At 42.8% G+C, this 23,964-nt stretch overlaps 1 protein-coding gene across 3 annotated transcripts; it reads left to right on the forward strand.

The window, feature by feature from the left end:
• The first annotated feature begins 2,771 nt into the window (after positions 1–2,771).
• On the forward strand, positions 2,772–18,981 carry LOC123756657 (monocarboxylate transporter 12). 3 transcript variants are annotated; one of them, XM_069331943.1, is made up of 7 exons: positions 2,772–6,775; positions 12,424–13,129; positions 13,474–13,643; positions 14,545–14,688; positions 15,221–15,833; positions 16,178–16,398; positions 18,834–18,981. In XM_069331943.1, exons 1-7 carry the CDS (start codon positions 6,757–6,759, stop codon positions 18,968–18,970), a joined length of 2,010 nt encoding a protein of 669 aa, XP_069188044.1. In that variant the 5' UTR covers positions 2,772–6,756; the 3' UTR covers positions 18,971–18,981. The 3 variants fall into 3 exon arrangements, with proteins under 3 accessions (XP_069188044.1, XP_069188042.1, XP_069188043.1); XM_069331941.1 differs by lacking the exons at positions 16,178–16,398; positions 18,834–18,981 and having other exon boundaries at positions 2,772–3,364; positions 3,441–6,775; positions 15,221–15,966; XM_069331942.1 differs by lacking the exons at positions 16,178–16,398; positions 18,834–18,981 and having other exon boundaries at positions 2,773–6,775; positions 12,424–12,938; positions 13,005–13,129; positions 15,221–15,966.
• Positions 18,982–23,964: the final 4,983 nt, after the last annotated feature.

Here is a 23,964-nt window from a genome sequence, read left to right on the forward strand (position 1 = left end):
GACGCCCGGGTGCTTGAGGAGGCATACTCTTGCACCCGTAGAACTGTTGTACCCAACGTCTCGAGCGAGGGGACCCTTTTATTGGCAATCCCCCTTTCGTCGCTGAACCCGATCTCGACGGACTGACGGTTCTTAAGGTGGCGTTTGTGGGGCGTATACTCACGACGCACCCCTAGGGGGCCCCGGCATAATCGGCGATAGCTTCCTGTTGGGTGTCCTGCCTCTAATTGTGGCTCCATGGTGGGTATGGGGGCACATTCGTGGATGAATTTCTTTCTCTTCGTCTCTATGTCGATAAATGTTTCCGTTGTACCCTCTCAGGCTCGTGGGGTGGGCGACCAAGCCCCCGAGTCGGCCTGTATTGGAAGACCAGGCTCTGTAGCTCCCGCTGCGTTGGGCCCCGACCTTGCTACTCCTTTGACCGTCCTGACTTCTTTCCCCAGCTCCCCTCGCTCCTCTGTGGTTGGGTCGAGCCTCCAGCCCCCAGTGGTGACCACTTCATCACCTGGTGCGGCTAAGTCTCTCCTTGTGACTATTGCGCCTTTTGACCCCTCTCTCTCTGGGGGTTCTCAACGCCGTTTGCGCCCCGGCCACACTCGCTCGAGTCCTTCCCGTACTGCCGTGTATCAGGCCTTGTTTGGTCCCGCTTCATGGGCCAAATACTTTGATTTCCTCCCTCTTGATTCTGCGCCTCCTGACGATTTCTCCCTCCATCGGCATCTTGTAGATTCCGTGGATGCGTCTGTTACCTTCAACCCCACTCGTCTCGGTACACGTGTCGTTGCTGCTCCTTCTCAGGATGCAGCTTCCCGCTTGGCAGTCTTGTCTTGCCTTGGCGAGATCACTGTGTTGGCTACTCTGTTGTTTTTCCTGATCGCACTTATATGTGTCGCTTACCTCCGGAGACTAGCATCTTTACAGCGGAGCTTTATGCTATTCTCTATGCTCTTCGTCTCCTGCTTTCTCGTTGTCAGTCTTCCTTTGTAGTTGTTGTTGACTCGCGTAGTGCCCTCATGGCTCTCGGGTCCTTTAATCCGGTTCATCCAGTAGTTGTCAAGATCCAGCGTTGGCTGTTTCTTGTCCACAGTAAATTTAAGTCGGTTGAGTTTTGTTGGGTTCCCAGCCATATTGGTGTGTCTTTAAATGAGTGTGCTGATGCTGCCGCCAAGGAAGCTGTCCGCTCTTGTCGCATCTCTCGTAAAGGTATTCCATATTCCGACTTTTACCCGGTTATCCATTCCTCCATTCTTACCCGTTGGCAGGCTTCTTGGTCGTCTGTTACTGGTAACAAACTTCGTACTCTTAAATGTTGTGTTTCCTCGTGGCCGTCCTCCTGCCACCGTAACCGGCGATGGGAAACAGCTCTGGCGAGGTTGCGTATTGGCCATACTCGCTTAACCCATGGTCACTTGATGGAGCGCCGCCCTGCTCCTTATTGTCCTAGTTGCATTGTCCCTCTTACGGTCGTGCATGTCCTTCTTGAATGTCCTGACTTCCAGGACGAGCGTGTGTCTTGCTTTCCGACCGCCCCTCGCGGTCACCTGTCCCTCGATAGAATTCTTGGTGACTCGGATACTTTTGATATCGTTCGCCTTATGCGTTTTTGTTCTCGTATTGGCATCCTTGGTGATATTTAGCGCCCTCTGATTATTTTGCGTACTTGATGGTGCTACATAGCCTTCCCGGTTTGGTGCCTTCTTTTGATAATTACTTACTTACTTGATAATTACTTACTTGAGTCGAGGTAGGATTGGGTTACAGAGTTGCGATTTGAACAGAGGTCGTCAGCGAAGCATTGTTCGAGAAATGCTCGAACGTCATCAGCCAGCCCGTCCTCCAAACAAAGATCCAAAAGTGATTCCATCCACCCGCCAAGCCCCCTGTTTATGAATGAAAAACGGTTTACACACGATTCACAACTGATTTCGTTCAAACACTTCCAGAACAAGTGCTTCGCTGACGAATTTTGTTCGAACCACAACGCTGTAAATGCTTCACCCACGTACTACAAATACATATAATCACCAACAGAACCTAAACACCTAACCTATTCCTAAATATGCTCAATATGCTAATATATTATAATGTTAATTTATATTTAAGAAAATTCCTGTTTTGACTGGAATGCATATTAAAATTCATGAATGCGTCTGTAGGGTCGACCGCTGGATGTGATGGACTTGAGTCGAGGACGGGTTGCATCAGCTGTGAATCGTGTTTAAACCATTTTTCATTCATAAACCGAGTTTGGCGTCTGGATTAACGAGTATTTAACCTTTGTTGTTGAGGGTAACTAATGTTAACTGAATTCACGTCCACTTGTTCGACTGAAGAGTTGTCAAGTAGTGGTAATAACACCCCACACACTGGTGTTCGAACCCCTCCCCCCCACCCCCACCCCACCCCCACCCCACCCCCACCCCACCCCCACCCCACCCCCACCCCACACCCACCCACCCACCCACCCCCACCCCACCACACCACCCCACACCCCCCCACACCCCCCCACACCCCCCCACCCCCCCACCCGCCCCCCACCCCCCCACCCGCCCCCCACCCCCCCACCCGCCCCCCCCACCCGCCCCCCCACCCGCCCCCCCACCCGCCCCCCCACCACCCCCACCACCCCCCACCACCCCCCCACCCCCCCCCCACCACCCCCCACCACCCCCCCACCCCCCCCACCCAACCTCCACCCACCCCCCACTCACCCCCCACTCACCCCCCACTCACCCCCCACTCACCCCCCCACCCCCCCCCCACACACACACCACACACACACACCACATACCACACCACACACACCACACACACACCACACACACACCACACACACATACCACACCACACACACCACACACACACCACACACACACACCACATACCACACCACACACACCACACACACACCACACACACACCACACACACCACACACACCACACACACACACCACATACCACACCACACACAGATGTTCGAACCAAAATCATAGGTTTCTGATCAACATACAATACTCGGTCTCAACAGTGGTGCCGCAGACACCCCCCCCCCCCACACTCCCTACGAACGTAAATAAATTAAATAATATTGTTTTTAAAAGAAATTTCCTGCAATTTGCCCGTACTCGCATAAAACAGACGATTCTTCCATAGCTTCAAAGGTGTCTCAAGCCGCGGTCTTTTCTTAGAATAAATTGGTTACTTTTTTTTTACACGGAGCTAAACTCCTTCCACCAGCAACCACCCACACATTAGATTATTATATTTTGTTATAAGAGAGCCAGACAAACTGAGACAAAGATAGTCATGGTCAGATACAGGCAGTATATAGATGGAATGATAAATGGATGGATAAATGGGTAGGTAGATGGACCTATCCACACGGTCCGGGAGACACACACGGACCCGAGCAACACCGGGTACATGGATAAATGGGTAGATGGATTCATGGATAGGTAGATGGACCTATCCACACGTCCGGGAGACACACACGGACCCGAGCAACACCGGGTACATGGATAAATGGGTAGATGGATACATGGATAGGTAGATAGACAAATGGGAGACATATGGAAAATTTAACAATGACACCCAAATGAATTTGTTTATCATGACCAAGTAAATCACGAAAACAAGACATGGGCTACTAGGCTGGAGCAATCATCAAAACTCTATGGGAAGACTCAGCCCCTAATGAATTTCAGATATGAAGAATATCGGAGTAGGGGGGGGTCGCTATAACTGCCGATATTTCTTAGAGCACAGCACTTGGGGTCAACTCCGACTGCCCTATGACATTCCCATGCACCACATGTCATGTTGGAACGTTGGGTGAGAATAGTTCAAAGTTTTTTGGACTTTGGACACAGACAGGTAGACATTCTATTTTATAGATATAGATATCCTAAAGTATCCTGCCCAATCGGATATATTTTGTATTTGCAGAATTATATTTTTGAACAGTAAATAAAGTATGATATACTTTTGTCATCAATTAATAAAGTATCAGAACAATGTGTGGTATACTGTGATCATCAATTGGTAAACAATCAGCGAAGAACTGTAAATTGTTGTCATTAATTAGAACTCTGATGATTCCACCAATGTCGACGTACACACTCGCATACTGGTCTCGGGAGGAGGACATCTGTAGATAACTAAACCCAATGAGATTAGACGATATGTCACAATAACGTGGCTGAAGAGTTGATCCCCAACCACACGTACATCTAAAAAATAAAGAGGTGACGACGTTTCGGTCTGTCCTGGAGCTTTACAAGACTTCATTATGGTCTAGAACCAACCGAAACTTTATATATATATATATATATATATATGTATATATATATATATATATATATATATATATATATATATATATATATATATATATATATATATATATATATTCAGTTGTGTGGGTTGGGTAGTCATATCATATTATTAATAAATAGCCCATAAAAGTTGTCTTTTGTGTTTTTTTCCATTCAACATGATACACCGAATCTTCCACAGATTGGGTCCTTTGGATAATATACTGTGGAGTTCCAGCTCTTTCAGGGATTGTAGATTTGTCATTTTTACGTACCATGTACTTTGTGATGGTTCTTGGAATTGATGTTCTCACGGCTCGGTCTCTGACAAGGCCTCCTGATTGGTAGCCTGGTCAACTAGGCCGTTAGACCCCACTGCTCGCAATCTAACGTATGAATCACAGTCTGGTTGATCAGGTATCCAATGAAGGTATTTATCAAGTTTTATTTTGAAGATGGTTAATCTTTTTTTTAATTAAAAGAAAAAATATCATATGTTAGCTTCGGTTGTTCTAAACTTCCTGCAACAGGTCTGTTCCTTGGACTAGTGCAGTAAAAGCACCAAAACACTAAACACGACAAACATGCACATGGGTGTTTTTCACCTAAACAAAACCTGTATCTCAGTACTAAACCTAACCTGAAATTGTTCCCAAAAGGTTGTAATAGAACCCATGAACATCACAGCAGAAATATGTATTTGATATTCCCAGAGTTATATTAAATATATGCAAACACACTATGCAAATAAAAGGCCCCAGTATATGGGGTCTCCTTTCCCAAATGAATTAAGAAATTGGTCAACTTATATTTTATTCAAAGTTAAAATAATGGAGTACATAGTTTTGTAACAATAGTACCACCACCTTGTGCTCACTTACTCATCTAGCACTTTACTATTTAGAAGCTAAATTCTATCAATATATTCCCTCATAAACTCCACATATAGTGAGACACTGTGAGAATGGTAGGTGGAAGATGAGTACATACAGTGTAGCACTGTGAGGTATAAGATGTAAACCTGGCAAGTGGGTCAGAGATAATTGTGTATTGATAACGCAGGCGCTCTGGCACCGTGATAATGGTTGTCAAAATACACGGAACAGGGATGAGACACTGACGTAGGGAGATGGACAGCTCACATTAGGGATGCGAACAAGCGTTTGCATCCCTAATGCGAACCATTAGGTCTGGTTCCCTAATCGTTGGTACGAACCAGCTTACACACACGGGGTTCACATCCCCCTGACCAACAGAGCCAAGACAGCTTCCACGTCAGTATCCGGCTCAGACCAGCAGCAGAACTAACCACTCCACCACGGCAGAGTATATACAACCACCTTACATTAGTGGTGGCAAAGTATACGTGGGAGAATATTCCACAGTATTAAAGTTTACCTGCCAATACATACCTCTCGTATCAATAAGGAAATCATCTTATGGCCGAACAAAAACACATAGTGACAGACATGGACAATAATATGAAGTATTCAAAGCGTCATATGAAAGAATACCGAAAATACGTGATACCATAAACGTATCTCTCGTCCTGTAACCACACTTAGGTATTTACGCTAGGTAGGGAATGAGGAAGGTGTGTGTCCACCCTGACGCAGTCGTCGACAGCAAGGCAGTGCCCATCCTGACGCAGTCGTCGACATTAAAGCAGTATACCAACCCTAACGCAGTCGTCGACAGTAAAGCAGTATACCAACCCTGACGCAGTTGTCGACATTAAAGCAGTATACCAACCCTAACGCAGTCGTCGACATTAAAGCAGTATACCAACCCCTAACGCAGTCGTCGACAGTAAAGCAGTATACCAACCCTAACGCAGTCGTCGACAGTAAAGCAGTATACCAACCTTGACGCAGTCGTCGACAGCAAGATAGTGCCCACCCTGACGCAGTCGTTGACGGTGGCAAGGCAATACCCACCCTGATGCCACCAGCCTGCAACGAGGATGTACCCGCCCAGATTCTATTGCCTGAAAACAGCAAAATTAAATAATTACCAGCGTTCCACCTCCATGGCGATCACAAGGCACAGAAAACGGGCTACACGTCGAAATCTTCCATAACGCCCGCATCATGGAGTACCGTCTAAAGTATTCTCTGTGCATAACTTTATTTCAGGAAGCATCAGGGTTTCTATTTGATATAATATCATGTAAAGCGAAAATCGTCAAATGTGGAAAAGAAAACGCAAAATTAAATACGCGGTCGTGAGAAGGCTGTCAGTATTGCGAGCAATTGCATGATGATTTGGCAATTGTGACCTCGTTATCTAGGATGCGTTCCAGTATCTTGAGCACCCCGGACAGTTGAGCTCCTCAGTGTCATGGGATTACTCCGGTGAGTTGAGCTCCTCAGTGCTGCCTCTCACTACAGCCTCACAGTGCCTCTAGCAGCAGCTCACCTGTCACTAGCACTCACAGCTAATATGTCTTGCAACAAAACAGGTGAGAAAGATGTATTTTTAAATCACGTCATTATTTCTTGTTGGAATCAGGAATGGACTTCAAATAAAATTTGGCACACAATTTTTAGTTTTTAATCAAAAGTCATTAGTAAAGAATTATTTGGGGTCATGGATCACATGCACTCAAACACCAGAGAGGAGAAATAAATGGGGACATGATCCAGACATATAAAATACTCAAGGTCCTGTAGAAGTATATACAGATATGGTATTTATGTTGAGCAGTATTGTAACGAGAGAACATTCCCAGCAGCCACACAATTTGAGAGGTTGTATCACCTCTCAAATGTGAGGAAAGACTTTTTTACTGATAATTTGTTTCCTCTTAAAAGAGGAAATAGGTGAGGTTATCTCTATTCACAGTTTCACAAGCAAATATGGCAAGCAAAGTTGAGCAGTACCGAGCTGATAGACGATAATTATTGAAAGTACTGACCTGATTCAGCTATTTTCTTAGTGTACGAGTTTCATATTTTACATTAAATTTCTACTCGCCAAGTACAAATGTATAAGCATTAAATATCAATAACACTAAGAATCGTTTTGACTGAGTTCCACTAGCATCGGACGCTAGCTTTGTTTCTCGTTATAGAGGGGCCAACTACTGAGCCCCTCCCCCTCCTCCATAAATGCTACCCTACAACAGTAACCTATCTCCTGGGTACCTATTTACTACTCGGTGAACAGAGCCATCAGGTGCAAGGAAACGTTGGCAAAGGAATCTGTCCTGTTGTTGGAATTGAACCCGGCCCCATTGCACTTGGAGCTGATTACTGGGCAACGGCCTGTGGCCAACTTTACACCAATAGTAACCTGGTTACCTGGTTGATGGGGTTCTGGGAGTTCTTCTACTCCCCAAGCCCGGCCCGAGGCCAGGCGTGACTTGTGAGAGTTTGGTCCACCAGGCTGTTGCTGGGAGCGGCCCGCAGGCCCACATACCCACCACAGCCCGGTTTAGTTAACCTACTGTTTTTATGGTGAAGGTTATCCGTGTTGCTTCGACAACACACACTGCCAGACTTAATAGCCTACGTGATCTTGCACATTAATGTTTACAGTTTTCCAATAATATTGGCTTCTAGGTTTTTGGATAGCGCCAATCTTGCTAAATATTGTTGTAACTAATTTAAGCGCTAATTTGTCACATAATTTGGATCAATTCAGTTCACTGTTCACAATACAAAGCGGTACAATCTCCTAGCAACGAGTCTGCTGCCAGGATTCAATAAATACTTAAGTCTCCACTAATCCACTTTCGAAACCTGTATATCTTTCCTCAATCTTGGTGACTTTATTTACATTTATTAAACACTTTAAAGAATCGCCTTTGACAGAAATAACAAGAGGTTCCTAAGTTTCCAAGCTCGTAAACTTCTTAATTAATACAGACTACGCCGCCATATTCGAGGAAAGCTGTACAGGTTTCAAAAATGGTCATGTAAATGCTTGATGAGTCCCGGCCCAGCCCAGCACGACGCGCCATGAAACACCACCAGCATAATGGTAGTTCACTAACAAGGAGCAAGGTCAGTTCTTTATGTTCTCAATTATGATTGTGTGTGTTGCGGTCTTCTAGTTTCATGCCCCTTTCGTCCCACTCCTTGATATACGTCTGGAGGTCCATTGCTACAAGCCATTCTACAACAATGTTACGCTGCGCGTACTAGTGGCTTTACAAGATTGTAAATACTATGCTATGTATTCTCACAAACCCAATGTACCTTCTTGTATATAAATAAATAAATAAAATAAATAAATAAATAAATGTTATACTGTAGTCACGGGATAACTTTGTTACAATGTTGTGTTGTGTTGTAGCCTCATGGTAACCTTGCTGCAATGTTGTGTTGTAGTCACACGATAACCTTGCTGCAATGTTGTGTTGTAGTCACACGATAACCTTGCTGCAATGTTGTGTTGTAGTCACACGATAACCTTGCTGTAATGTTGTGTTGTAGTCACACGATAACCTTGCTATAATGTTGTGTTGTAGTCACACGATAACCTTGCTATAATGTTGTGTTGTAGTCACACGATAACCTTGCTGTAATGTTGTGTTGTAGTCACACGATAACCTTGCTATAATGTTGTGTTGTAGTCACACGATAACCTTGCTGTAATGTTGTGTTGTAGTCACACGATAACCTTGCTATAATGTTGTGTTGTAGTCACACGATAACCTTGCTACAATGTTGTTGGGATCACTGGCGGCAGGGTTGTTAAGGCCCCACAGTAGCTCTCGCTATGTAGCAATTATACTCTACCTGTAAACGTACACCAGAACTACACCAGGTGTATATGTATGTTTAGTACATATACACCTAGAAACCAGACAGACACAGACACACACACAGAGCCTAACCATAACATTAATATAGCTTGTTCTAATAGCCTTACTAAACTTAGTACATTCCTAAGCGAGACATACAGAAAATTAGCACTAATTTAGTAAATATATATATAATATATTTATATATTAGGCTTAGAAAAAGTTGGGTTTAGTTGTGACCATTTTTCCAAGACCTCCAAAATTAGTAGACACATGAGCTTTCATTGTCTGCAACAGTTCATATTTTGTACAGATATCAATAGCAGCTACACTCTTATTATCTATGGAGAATAGGCTGCCCTGTCCTCCCAGTAAGGTCTAAGGCTTAATGAAATGATTGCACTCTTTTACTTCATCGCTATTCTATAAGAAAACCTAACCAACACTATTCTAACTCAACCTACCCTAACCTATCTATTCTAACTCAACCTTCCCTAATCTATCCTAACATAACATAACATAATGTAACGCAACGTAACATAACGAAAAATAGGAGTGGCTGTACAAGAATGTAACAACTCTTGTATATATCTCAAAAAAACAAAATAACATGTGTTTTATATGAGCTGTGTACGAACGTGCGACTTCACTTTGACGTCATAATCTTTATACCAGTACAGGTTTCAATGCTACTGGTTCAGACTAGTCAGCTGGGGAATAGTTACTTCTGTACTCAATAGAGGGCTCTACTGATAATAATAATAATAATAATAATAATAAAAAGCATTTGCTTGGGAGTACCCAGAGCATAAGTTCGAATCCTCATCACGGCTCCTACTGATTATCTCTTTGATACATCACGTTAATGTAATTTTCTGTGCAATAATAAAAATAATAACTTATATTAAAAATATACAGAACATGATACAGTGGCTAATTAATTGTTACAATAAACTTTTAACAACGCCACTTATACGCAAATCATTTCAACCAATTTTTTTTTTAATTTCTCATTTATCTAATCAGAATAAGAGGTTTTATTCTAAGAAATTTGCATAAATCATTAACAATTTTGATGAGCCTAATTAGTAAGCAGTTTTAGTTTCAAGGGTTATATAAATAACATATATTGACAAACATGTTACAAAAAAGTTAAATGAAATTATTTAGATTTTAGATAGTTTATTCACTTAGATAATACTGAACATGAATTTGGATATTACATTCATTTAAATAGTATTTTGAATTAGATAGTTTAGATAGTATATTCATTGTATAATATTTACATTTAGATAACATATTTATTTAGATAATATATATATTTGTATAGTACATTCATTTGATGGTACACACAGAGATCACACTAACGTGATGCATCAAATGAACAAATCCACAGGGGCTAGCTCAGTCGATTAAGGCAGTGTCTGGGATGCTCCCGGACGCAGGTTCGAATCCTCGTCACGGCCCTCGTGGATTTGTTCATTTGAAGGTATATTCATTTAGAAAATATATTAATTTAGATATGTTCATTTGGATAGTATATACATTTAGAAAGCATATACGTTTAGATACTATATTCATTTAGATATTATATACATTTAATTAGTATATACATTTAAATAGGTAGCGTATACATTTAGATGGGTAACATATACATACAAAATTACACACTTTCCTGGTAACAAATATAATTTCTGCACATTGTTTAGGCAACGAGTTTCGCCCCTGTACACTATTCTGTCAACAACCTTTCAACATGCAACCATACAACCTGTACAGTGTCCTGACAACACCCTTCCAACGTGTGCAGTGTCCTGACAACACCCTTCCAACGTGTACAGTGTTCTGACAACACCCTTCCAACGTGTACAGTGTTCTGACAACACCTTTCCAACCTGTACAGTGTCCTGACAACACCTTTCCAACCTGTACAGTGTTCTGACAACACCTTTCCAACCTGTACAGTGTTCTGACAACACCTTTCCAACCTGTACAGTGTCCTGACAACACCTTTCCAACCTGTACAGTGTCCTGACAACACCTTTCCAACCTGTACAGTGTCCTGACAACACCTTTCCAACCTGTACAGTGTTCTGACAACACCTTTCCAACCTGTACAGTGTTCTGACAACACCTTTCCAACCTGTACAGTGTCCTGACAACACCTTTCCAACCTGTACAGTGTTTTGACAACACCTTTCCAACCTGTACAGTGTTTTGACAACACCTTTCCAACCTGTACAGTGTCCTGACAACACCTTTCCAACCTGTACAGTGTCCTGACAACACCTTTCCAACGTGTACAGTGTTCTGACAACACCTTTCCAACCTGTACAGTGTTCTGACAACACCTTTCCAACCTGTACAGTGTCCTGACAACACCTTTCCAACCTGTACAGTGTTCTGACAACACCTTTCCAACCTGTACAGTGTCCTGACAACACCTTTCCAACCTGTACAGTGTTCTGACAACACCTTTCCAACCTGTACAGTGTTCTGACAACACCTTTCCAACCTGTACAGTGTTCTGACAACACCTTTCCAACCTGTACAGTGTTCTGACAACACCTTTCCAACGTGTACAGTGTCTTGTCAACAACCCTCCAACCTGCCCCAGTCATCAAGTTGGACCTTGGCACCCTCCTACTCAAGGAATTGAAGCAATCCTGTCAGTAAGGTCAAGGATGGCGCTCCATTCTTCCCTGCGTGAGTCAGGTCTGGTCCAGATTCGTAACTATTTCCTTAGGTTAAGCAGGAAAAATGGCGACTTAGATATCTACGTTTTCTATGCAACGGTTAGTTAGGTTAGGTGGGTAGCTGGGGTTCGTACGTTTCTGATCAGATAAGCATTTTATATTTTGTATGTTGTGGCAAATCAAGATTAAAAAAAAAGAGAGGGAGGGGGTGTTCCTGAGATATTAAAGACTTTTGTAGCATTACGATCGTCAGAGATACATAATTAAATAAATTATTGTAAAAATATAAATTCGTTCTTAAGCTAGAGGTATACGTAGCTATGACGAAATCCCTGCAAACACAAACCGTAACTGTCCCTATTTTCCGCTTGTTACAACTTGTAATAAAGTTGTTACATATTGGTGTAACGTTTTTATGACGAATTAGAACGTTGTTACAACTTGTTGGGAAGTGCTAAAAAACGTGTTCGAATGTTGTTGCAAGGTCGTAGTTTCGTCGTGTGTTTAGCTGGATATCACTATAGGGGAGAATACGTCATGTGTAATGGACAGCTGATCGTTATTGTAAACATCGTAGGGCCAATTCTTTGGATGACTCCTTGACTGCATTAGACTATGTAAACGGAGAATTAATTACAAATAACTTGGTTAAAAATCTTCCAGAGCATGGAAGAGAGGACGGTGTCGTTGTCCTGAAATGCTACCGTCAAACGCCCTATGAGAATCAACTTACTCTTCCCTCGGGCTCGTCTTCACCAGCAACAGAGGCCTCCTCAGCCCCTGTAACACCTGCGATTCCGTCTGCTCACGTCTCTACAGCTTCCTCCGCTGCCAACATACCTCTAGAGGCGTCTTCCTCCGCTACCAACATACCTCTAGAGGCGTCTTCCTCCGCTACCAACATACCTCTAGAGGCGTCTTCCTCCGCTACCAACATACCTCTAGAGGCGTCTTCCTCCGCTACCAACATACCTCTAGAGGCGTCTTCCTCCGCTACCAACACTCCTCCAGAAGTGACTTCCTCCCCTTCCAACATATCTCCAGAGTTGGCTTCTTTCTCTCCCAACATTTCTTCAGAGGTGGCTTCATCCTCTCCCAACACATCTCCATGCGTGGCATCCTCCACTGTCAAAATACCACCATACGTGGCGTCCTCCGCCTCCAACACTCCTCCAGAGGTGGTGTCCGCCGTTACCAACATACATCCATACGTGGCATCCTTCCCTGCAAACACTCCTCCAGAGGTGGTGTCCGCCGTTACCAACATACATCCATACGTGGCATCCTTCCCTGCAAACACTCCTCCAGAGGTGGCTACTCCGCCAGCAGCGGATGACCTTCCCCCACTTCCCAGAGTCCAGGATGAAGGGTAGGTACTTGCAGAAGGTCTGCTTTCACAACTCAAACGCTTACGTATTTTTAACATGCATGGACTCATTAAAATAATCCAATAAAAGATGACTGACCTAAAATTTCCAGCAAGCAGTTACTACCTTTAACATTCCAGGAGTCATAGGGATTGACTACAACATTCCAGGAGTCAGAGACTGACTACTACATTCCAGGAGTCATAGGGACTGCGTACAACATTCCAGGAGTCATGGGGACTGACTACAACATTTCAGAAGTCATGGGGACTGACTACAACATTCGAGGAGTGATAGAGACTGACTACAACAATGGGGTAGTGGGTCACGAGCTTCATGCCGGCAGGTACGCGTGGCTGGTGGCGGGCATGGTATTTAGTGTTAACCTTGTGACTGCTGGCTACGTCAAGAGTTTTGGCATCCTCTACATCCTGGTGCTGGATTATTTCCCCGACATCTCAGGTGCTGCTGCGGGATGGGTCGTTGGTCTGCTCGTAGGCTGCCGGGGACTACTTTGTGAGTACGTGGTGTTGACTGCCATCAATTTAATACCCGATTGTCATTTTCGACCGAGTCATATTTTTTAGTAATTTTGAAAGGTAATCAGTGAAGTTTTCGTGTGTTAAATATCCCACATAAAGCAACAACTCAAATTCGTATTTTGCTTAACCCTTAAACTGCTAAGGTATTTAAAAGTCCCCTATCCAGTTGCACACGAAAAACAAATATTTAAAGCACATAATATATCGCATACTAGTTGTGTCATTTTCAGTATTTCCGTGACCGTTGAGAGCAAAGGTTCATTTCTCAGTGGATTTGTGTTATATGAAGAGTAGATAAGAACTTTTATTCCCCTCCGGAAAGTGTTCGCTAACTCCATGACAGCAACAAATTCAAGATTATCACCATTGACCATTTTCAAAAGCATCTTTTTATTGGTTTGGTTTAAAATTGTGAATAGTACAATTTTTGTCAGTTTATGAGGGAGGGTCTAGGAATTTATTTGTGGAATGTGAAAAAAAATCGCGGAATTCAGAGATAACACTATCAATGGTGTCCAAGAAATGTGTAAGTACTTCATTCATAATGATGTGCTGCCAGGAATCTTAGCTTATACCATGCAACATTTTAAGCCAAACCAATGAAAAGAAAGATAATTTCCAAAATGGCCAATGGCGGCCATTTGTGGCTGTCATTGAGTTATCCCACACATTTGTATGGGGCATTAGTGGTACAATTTTTATTTACACTTCATTCAACACAGTTATTGTATGAATAGAAATGGTTGTTAAGTTTTACAAACGCAGGTGACATGCATGATAACAAAAATAATACATTTGGTAAAACGGAAGTCAATTTTGTTTACTCTTTACTTCATATCAATGGCACGAGGAGTGACAGCGTGTGGTTGTTGCAGCACCGGTGATGGGGGCGCTGACGGTGGCGGTGGGGCCCAGGGTGTGTGTGTTGGCTGGGACCCTCCTGGCCGCCGGCGGCCTCCTCCTCGCCGTCCCAGCCTTCTCCATATTCTACATGGCCTTCACTCTCGGTGGACTTGTGGGTCAGTAAGACACTCGACTTTGCCAGGGGGCGAGTGTTACATATTCTTTCTCGGCTTGGTGCCTTCTTTGAAAAATTACTTGCCAGGGACGAAACTGGCCCTGGTAAATAGGTACCCCTCTGGTTGCGTTTGTAGAGACCCCCCCATCTCGAAGACAATATGCTGCATGCTCCATATGCTCCGGGGGAGCCTTGTGGGGCACTCGCGTACGCTCACATATTGTCTTCTCCTACCACCCGTTACGTAATTGTAATTTGTTATTTTATTTTATTTAAAAACTTCATTACACAAAATTGGTTATAACATTGGTTACGTGCAAGGTACGAGGTTTTTTGTCACAGGTTATTGTAGAGTTCCTCTAGCTCCCCAGATGGTGAGCAGAGGCAGTGTGCATTTCCCCTCAGTATTGCCACGCTGAGGCGCTAAAAGAGGAAATGGCTTTATATGGTCTCTTGTTTATGCTTTTTTTATGCTCAAAGCATAAAATATGCTTTGAGACCTCAATTTGTAATTTTAAGTGTTTGTGTTTCAGGTACAGGCCTTTGCATGAGTGAGACTCCGGGGTTTTTGACGGTGACTGATTACTTCCAGGAGAAGAGAGCTCTGGCTAATGGATTACGCGCAGCAGGTAACCCCATGGGAGGGATCCTGTTCCCTCCGTTAGTAGTCTTCTTGCATCATCATTTTGGCCTCAGGGGTACCTTCATGATGCTCGCGGGCATTATGTTGCAGATGCTTGTGTTTGGCTTACTTATGAGGCCGTTTGAGTTACACAAAACTATTATCTACGAGAAATACAAGAGACAGATTAAAAAAAAAATTCAACGAGGAGATGTGGATAACACTGAGGCTACAGCTGCTCGCCTGAAAGTGCTGGAGTCGGGATCGAAAAAGAAACCGCTAGATTTCACTGTTTTTAAGAACCCGGCCTATGTGATGTACCTAGTAATGGGTATGTTTGCCAATGCTGCAATGCCGAATGCTCTGTTTTACTCTCCGGTGTACGGTAAATCTATCGGGCTGAGTCCGTATGAAAATTCAATAGTCGCGTCGTACGTATCTGGCTGTGACTTTTGCATTCGACTTTTGTGTGGCTGGATCACTAACATGAACCTATTCAAGACGCGCTACGCCTTTATTGCCGGGTATGTAAACAAACTTGCTTGTATATATATAGCTTGTTCATGTTCTACTACTTGGTGTGTCGTAAGATATTCTGCAAATAATGCTTTAAACAAATTATGTAATTCAAGCAGACAATAAAATAGTAATTACCCAGCCAAACCAGTATTTACCCAGATATTAATTTGCCCAATTAAATATCATTCGTATCGTTGTTTTTGCTTCTACGGGAGCTGCCTCGTATGGGCCAACAGGCCTTGCAGTTTTCTTAATTTTTATGTTCTTATAGTTTTCTTGAGTCTCATATCCTCCTGAGGGTGAGGCGCTCGATGTGTGGCAGATGGTAACGAGTTCCCGCCCCGTGCAGGCTAATGTCGGGCGGGGCAGGGTGCCTGCTAGTGCCTCTCTGCTCCAGGCTGTGGCACCTTATGGCCGCTTCCACCTTACATGCCTTCTGCATGGCTTCCTTCTGGACCCTCATCAGCGTGTTGTTGGCAGACCAGTTTGGACCTGATGCGATGGCCTCTACCTGGGGGTTCTTCCGGATGACTCAAGGAGTCTGCAGCTTTTTCTACCCAACCATTATTGGTAAGGAAGTGGACGGTAGGGCAAATATTATTATTTACCTGAGGGCCCACTCTCTCCATTGAGCAGCCTCGATAGGAACAGGAAGCCGGTGGCTTATCAAAGGTCCTCTTGTTGTTCATGAATATTTTTGTCGGGATTTAAAACTTGAGTAATTTCTTGGCATTTACGACTTCTTAAAGAACTTATATGCGCTCACTTACGAGATCTGTACCTCTTATCACGATCATATCATCTTATTTGATGTTTAATAAACAGTCTACAAGCGTTAAAGCACTGCAGCTACAGCAATGATAATCTGATTTACCTGAGGGCCACTAACTCTAGTGGCTTCGACGAGGACAGGAAGCCGGCGGCTTGTCGAAGGTTCCCCTCCCCCATTTGCCTTGATGATCTTTTCCAGGTATATTTTGAAATTCAGCACAGTTTGGCATTTACGGCTTCGGCGGGTAAGCGGTTCCATGTGTTAATAGCCCTGTGGGTGAGAAAGTATATCCTGTTCTCAGTCCTACATTGTGGCTATAACGTTGGGTTGAAGACGACTTCATAGCTCCTAAGAGCTCGTTGTATTGACTAACCCACCATGGCCGAGATGAGAGGTACACATATCGTAAGTCGGCACCCAATAAAGTGCTTTGAACCTGAGACCTGGATCAGGATTCATCAAGCATTTACTCAACCACTTATGAAACCCAAACATGTCTACACGATCTTCACAAATAGTCAAAAGACTAGCATATGCTCCTTAATATCGACAAATGCAAGACCTTGAATGTGGGGCATAACACACCCATGCCACAACTACCAAATTAATAACATTACCTTGCAACAGATTTATGATGAAGAAAAGGACCTTGGGGTCAAAATTCACTGAAAGTTGCACAACAGGTAGGAGCAGCAGTAAAAAAAAACTAACCAAACCCAATAAATAATCAAGCGTTCCTTTGACTTAGAAGAAAAGTTGGTGATTCAATTGAATAAATCTCTGATGCACCCTCACTTAGATTACTGTATCCAAGCATGGAGACTTCATCTTCAGAAAGAACGTCGGGCAACAAAAATCATTCCAGCACTAAATCAACTCTCGTACCATGAACGACTGAGGGCCTCAGGGCTAACAATACTGCAAACCAGGCATGAGAGGTCTGATCTCAACGAAACTTTTAAAATACTGAACAGTTTGGAGGATGTTGATCCATACAGCTTATTCAAAAGGTCAGATGTAACACAAACAAGGAGAAACAGTTTCAAGTTCTACAAGCCACAATGCAGGACTGAAAACAGGAGATTCTTTTTCTCTTACAGGTCTATAAACCTATGGAACCGCCTACCCGCTGCAAATGCTAAAAACTGTTAAATTTTGAAATCCAGCTGAAAAAAATCATCAGGGCAAATTGGAAGACCTTTGACAAGCCGCCGGCTTCCTGTCCTCGTAGAGGCCACTTTAGAGTGTTAAATCAGGTAAATTCACTTCAGGTAAATTTAGGTAAATGTCAACAATCATGGCAGCTTTTTTACATTTATTAAATAGTTTTTGAGCACTGAAGTTTCCTAACCCATGGTTATCACTGGTATAAACAACATAGTCCTCGTTTACAGCTTACAGTCCCCGTGGTGGTGCAGTGGTAAGACACTTGCCTGGCGCTTCTCAAGCGCTTTGGCCTGGGTGGCCAGGCCATTGACCAATCCTGAACGGGGAGGATTGACCGGGTGCCAATCCTTAACTATATCCTCTGTTCACTGTGCAGTGAATGAGTACCTGGTTATGAAACGATTTTACGAATCGTATTCCGGGGAAAAAGAAAAGGATCAAGGACCTGCCCGAAACGCTATGCGTGCTAGTGGCTGTACAAGAATGTAAGAACTCTTGTATATTTAAATAAAAAAAAAAAACATGGTACCGCTTCGGAGTTCATAAGCTACTTAATAAAAGTAAACAAAGCCGCCATGATTAAGGAAATATTGTCTCTGGATAGAACTCCTTAAAAGAGGTGCTAATCATGCACAGATTGTAAATATCTTCAGGGAATCCTTACCGTCAACCGGACTACGAGGGTTGAGAGCCTTTCCAAGCAGGTCATTGATAAATCACACATTATACATTTTGTAATGAAACACAATTCCCAAAGTCAGAAGTAACCGGAGACAATGCAATAAACCAAGGAGATTTAGCCAGGGTCGTTATACACGATATAACGCGAGAAAAGCAACATATTGACAGGAAATTAGCGTTTCTGCCCGAAACGCTTTGCGTAATAGTGGCAGAAATAGTAGTGGCGTAATAGTGGCATTGTATGTACTAGCTCCATCTATAAATCGTTAAATTTATGTAAAATCTCTTGTATGTATGTACCTTACCTGAATAAACATTTTATTTTATTTTTATTTTATAAAACACATCGATAGCCTTGATCAATCAGTCCACCTTCTCTCGGCAGGTATGTTGCTGGACGTGTCTGGGGGAATGGTAGTGCCTTATCTGGTTATGGGTTCCATGCTGCTGCTTGCTGCCTCTGTGATGATGCTCCAGCCTCTCGTCGCCAGACTTCCCGGCTCCAAGATCAATCTCGATTAGCATAATTAATTCATTGTGTCGGGGGACAGGAAGCCGGAGTGTATTCATATGTAACGTACGTTTATGTTACGTTGTTGGGTAGATTAGATACACAGTGTTTAGTGGGTTTCATATTTATTTAGTAGTCCTGAATACAGCAGTGTCGTAGACGTTGAGACGGAGCTTGAAGCAGAGCAGAGAGCTGAGTGAGGCCGGAGTCGCGGAGCTCTATGTGGGAGAGTGTTGTAGCTGGATGAGGTCCTAGTCTGCTGTCTGTTCTGTGTCGAAGCTGTAGCGTCTTGGAGACGATTAGAACTGCCTACGCCGAGTGCTACATTCTTGACTGGAAATTGTACTGTTTATTTATTTATTTATTTAATTATATATATATATACAAGAAGGTACATTGGGATTGTGAGGATACATAGCATAGTAATTACAGTCTTGTAAAGCCACTAGTACGCGCAGCGTTTTGGGCTGGTCCTTAATCTAAGAAAATTTTAAGAAGGTGAATACTTGCAAAATTTATAAAAATGATAACAGTTACATAGCAAGAAAAAAAATAAAAGATGAGAGAAAATTGTAGGTATATTAAAGCACATAGGTAGCTCAGACTGATTGCAATGACAGGTTGAATGGTAGTTTAGGTAGGTATATTAAAGCACATAGGTAGCTCAGATTGATTGCAATGACAGCTTGAATGGTAGTTTAGGTAGCTATATTAAAGCACATAGGTAGCTCAGATTAATTGCAATGACAGCTTGAATGGTAGTTTAGGTAGCTATATTAAAGCACATAGGTAGCTCAGATTAATTGCAATGACAGCTTGAATGGTAGTTTAACTAAAACTAGTAGGCACAATACAGAATATGGCTAGCACATAAAAGAAGACAGCAATGAACACAATGATAAAGTTGTTTGGGTTAAGTACATAAGGATTGGGAGATTGGGTAACACTAGATACAGAGCAAATTTAAAGCTCAGTGTAGGACACTACGAAGATGAAATTAGGAACTTTTTGATTTTGGTTTTAAATGAGGCAAAAGTTGGACAGCTTTTCAATTCACTAGGGAGTGAGTTCCATAGAATAGGTCCCTTAATTTGCATAGAGTGTTTACACAGATTAAGTTTGACCCTGGGGATATCAAAGAGATATTTATTTCTGGTGTTATGATAATGGGTCCTATTACATCTGTCCAGGGAGAGTTTCAGGGCATGGTTTGCATTTAAGAACAGGGTTTTGTAAGTGTAGTTGACACAAGAGAATGTGTGGAGGGAGTTAATATTTAGCAAGTTTAGGGATTTAAACAAGGAAGCTGAGTGTTTTCTGAAAGCAGAGTTTGTTATTATTCTGATAGCAGATTTTTGCTGGGTGAGGATGGGCTTAAGGTGGTTTGCAGTGGTAGACCCCCATGCACAGATACCATAATTAAGATAAGGATAGATTAGTGCATAATATAGTGAAAGGAGAGCAGAGTTAGGAACATAATATTTTATTTTAGAGAGTATACCAACTATTTTAGAGACTTTCTTAGTTATGTGTTGAATGTGGGTGCTAAAGTTGAGTCTCTTGTCTAGGAATAGGCCAAGAAACTTTCCATCATTTTTATTACTTTTTTTTTTGCAGGGATATTCCTGCGCGGGCCCTAAGCCTCTGGCTGGCCCACTAAGTGTTGCTTGTTTCTGTTTTACTTGGGCGGAGTATGAGTATTTATTACTCGTATGGTCGCTTTAGTAAGATTTTGCCAAATGTGTTTAACAACTTCTTCTGCTCTGTTGAATCTAAGTTGAAATCTTAATGGGTTTGTAACTGTGCACTGTGTTAGATAATGTTCCAGTGGTCTGTCGGGCATTTCTCCACAGTGTTGACATTTCCTCTCATCTTCCGGAACCTGTAAGCCTATTTCCCATGCACATGGGTATCCAAGCCTGATACGATGTTAGTGTACTTCTGTTGTTCTACTGCTCCCTTTCATCAAACTAAGTGGTTCGTAGTTGGTTGAATTCTTGTACCAACCCGCAGATCATGATGTTGCAACTGCTGTGTTGTGGTCACTGTACATCTTTTGCATTGCTCTGTTTCTAATTACTTTCTTAATCTGTGATAGACTCTGTGGTATGTAAACGTCTACATTTCTCCTCTTAGTAGCAAGTTTTGCAGCTTCGTCTGCGATGTCATTTCCTATTATTCCCACATGACTTGGCACCCAGTTGATAAGTACCCGTCGGCCTTGTCGTTTGAGTGTTTGCATTAATGATATGACATTTGTGATCAGATGTATGTTATCACATATGTGTTCTTGTTGCAAGGTTTCAATGGCGGTTCTCGAATCTGTATGTATGATAACATGTTGTCGGTGTTGAGCAAGAGCATGTTCCAAAGCCTTTTGAATGGCTAGCATCTCTGTTTGTAAAGTCGAGCTCCCATTTGAGAGCCTCCAACTATTTACAGAGTTTCCTGCTTTAACTGCAGCTCCGGTTTCTTGTCCCTGCTGGTCTACTGATCCATCTGTGAAGTAAGTGAAGCTGTCGGATGCCATGTTTGCTTCTATATGCATCTGTGCAATGCTACGTAGCAGATGAGGATTTGTATGGTTCTTTTTTCCTTCAATAACCATAATCTTAAAGTCTGCTGGCGGAGATTCCCAAGGGGCTTGCATAACAATCTGCATGTATTTCGTCGACACCCCTCTCAGTGACTGTGTTTGTTATACCGAATGTATTGATGGTGTTTATCGCACAATGGGTCCACCTGTTGCTATTGGAGGCTCTTCTGTCCAGAGTTAGTGCTCCAGTGATTATATCTTTAAGTGAACTGATTTTAGGTCTAGTCAATATCTTGGTCAGCATCCACGTAGCGATCCCTTTTACCCTTATTTCAATCGACGTTAGCTTGGTTTCTAGTCTTAGGTTCAGTATTTTAGTCCATCTGGGAGCCCCTGTTATGATTCGCAATACATCGTTTTGAAGAACCTCAACGTTTGCCCACTGACCAGGAGAAAGAGTGAGTAAGGCAGGCGCTGCATAATCAACCAGGGAACGAACGGCGTGTGTGTAAAACATTCTTAACACTTTGTGTCCCGCTCGTAGACGGGGCCCTGTGATTGCTCTCATTATTTTTAGTCGTGATTTTGCTTTCTCCTTTAGATATTGAATTTGCTTATTGAATGTCACTTTAAAATCTATCCACACTCCGAGATATTGATATTGTGTAACCCACTGAAGGTTAATGTCTTGAATGCGTAGGTGCCTGTCTGGAGTGTTGCCGCCTAGTCTCATTGCCTTAGACTTCTGTGCAGATATTTTCAGCCCTAAAACGCTGCATTCTGATGCTACTTTATCTAATGCACCTTGTGCTTTATTTAGAAGTGAAGAACCTGTAATGACTAATGCTATATCATCAGCATAGCTTAGCAATTTAACCCCTTCTGTAAATGTCATGGTAACAAGGTTTTCCATAAGGATGTTAAAAAGACTAGGACTGAGGACTCCTCCTTGTGGAGTCCCATTCTCATGCAGTCCGACACTTGTCCTTGCAACTTTACTCTGGCATACCTGTGACTTAGGTAATCTTGAATCCATGCTAGCATTTTTCCCTTTACACCTTTTTTAACTAAGGTGTGTAATATTGCTTGCGGGCTTGCAAGTGCGAATGCTTTTTCTAGATCAAGGAAGATCACTATAGCTGGACCTGAGTTAACTGTTCCTAGTAATGTTGCTATGCAATTGGCAGTACCTACTCCTCTAGTGAAGCCAAATATATGTTTATGAAGGTCTCCAGTCTTCCACAGTAGCCTATTTAAGACCATCCGTTCTGCAGTTTTACTAATGCATGATGTTAATGAAATGGGTCTGTAATTGCCAGGTTCTTTCGGCTTAGGAATCGGTATGATGTCTGCTTTCTTCCAAGAGGTCGGTAGTTTGCCTTGCTGCCAAGATGCATTGATGACGTCCAATATTCCTTGTTCTCCAGCAGGACCTGCATGTGCGACCATTGAGTATGTAATGTTATCAGCACCTGGTGCAGTGTCCTTACCACCTTTTTTGGCCCTGATTAGTTCTTGTGTGGTGAAGGGACAGTCACATTCGTCATTTATAGCTATGCTCTCATGAATGACTGTCAACCTCTCTTGTTTTAATTGTTCTTGCTGCCTGCTGACTATTGCAGGAAGCTGATATGAAGCTGTTCTTTCTGCAAATTGGAGAGCAAGTCTCTCAGCCTCCTGCAATGGTTGAATACATGCTTGTGGTCGGGCTGGTCGACCTGATATAGTTTTAATCTGACCCCATATCTTGCCAAGACTACTATGTTCATTTAGAGTTTGACACCACTCAAACCATCTTGCCTCCTTTACTTCTCTAGAAACTCGTCTTGCTTCAGATATCACCGCTCTTAGCAGAGTTCTTCCTTCTGGTGTGGGGGTTCTCTTGAGATGTTTTCTGAAGATGTTGACTCTGTGGTTCTGTTCTTTAACTTCATTACTATAGAACCAATAGTTCTTTCGTTTTGTGTTTCCTGTGATAATGATTGGAATAGCTTTGTTTGCAGCAGCTGCAATGGCTTCCTGCAGATTGGTCTCGTGTATGTTCAAATTTTCAGATGGCGTGTATGTTGCATACCATTTTTCAAGTTCTTCTTGGTATATATTCCAACTGGTCTTTCTTAAATTCCACCTAGGTTGTGCAGGTGGTGTAGGAGGTCGTTCTATGTTTAGTGTTGTGACAGTAGCATAGTGGTCACTGGTGATCACCGGGTCTACTTCCCACTTCGCCTGTTGCTGGAGTGCTGTTGAGATTAATGTAAGATCAAGGGAACCTCCTAGAATGTGAGTGGGTTCCCCAGTGTTGAGAAGTCTAATTTCAAGTACTTCTCGCAGAGCTGCAGCTAAATGGCGCCCATCTGCATTGGCTGGCCCAGTCGCACCTAACTCTTGATGATGAGCATTAAAATCCCCAGCAATAATTACATTTTCCTGCGTGGCCAAGGCAAGCACTGCCTCTGCTTCTAGTTTACG

Source organism: Procambarus clarkii, chromosome 26 (genome assembly GCF_040958095.1).
Source record: "Procambarus clarkii isolate CNS0578487 chromosome 26, FALCON_Pclarkii_2.0, whole genome shotgun sequence".
In the NCBI taxonomy this organism is placed as follows: domain Eukaryota; kingdom Metazoa; phylum Arthropoda; class Malacostraca; order Decapoda; family Cambaridae; genus Procambarus; species Procambarus clarkii.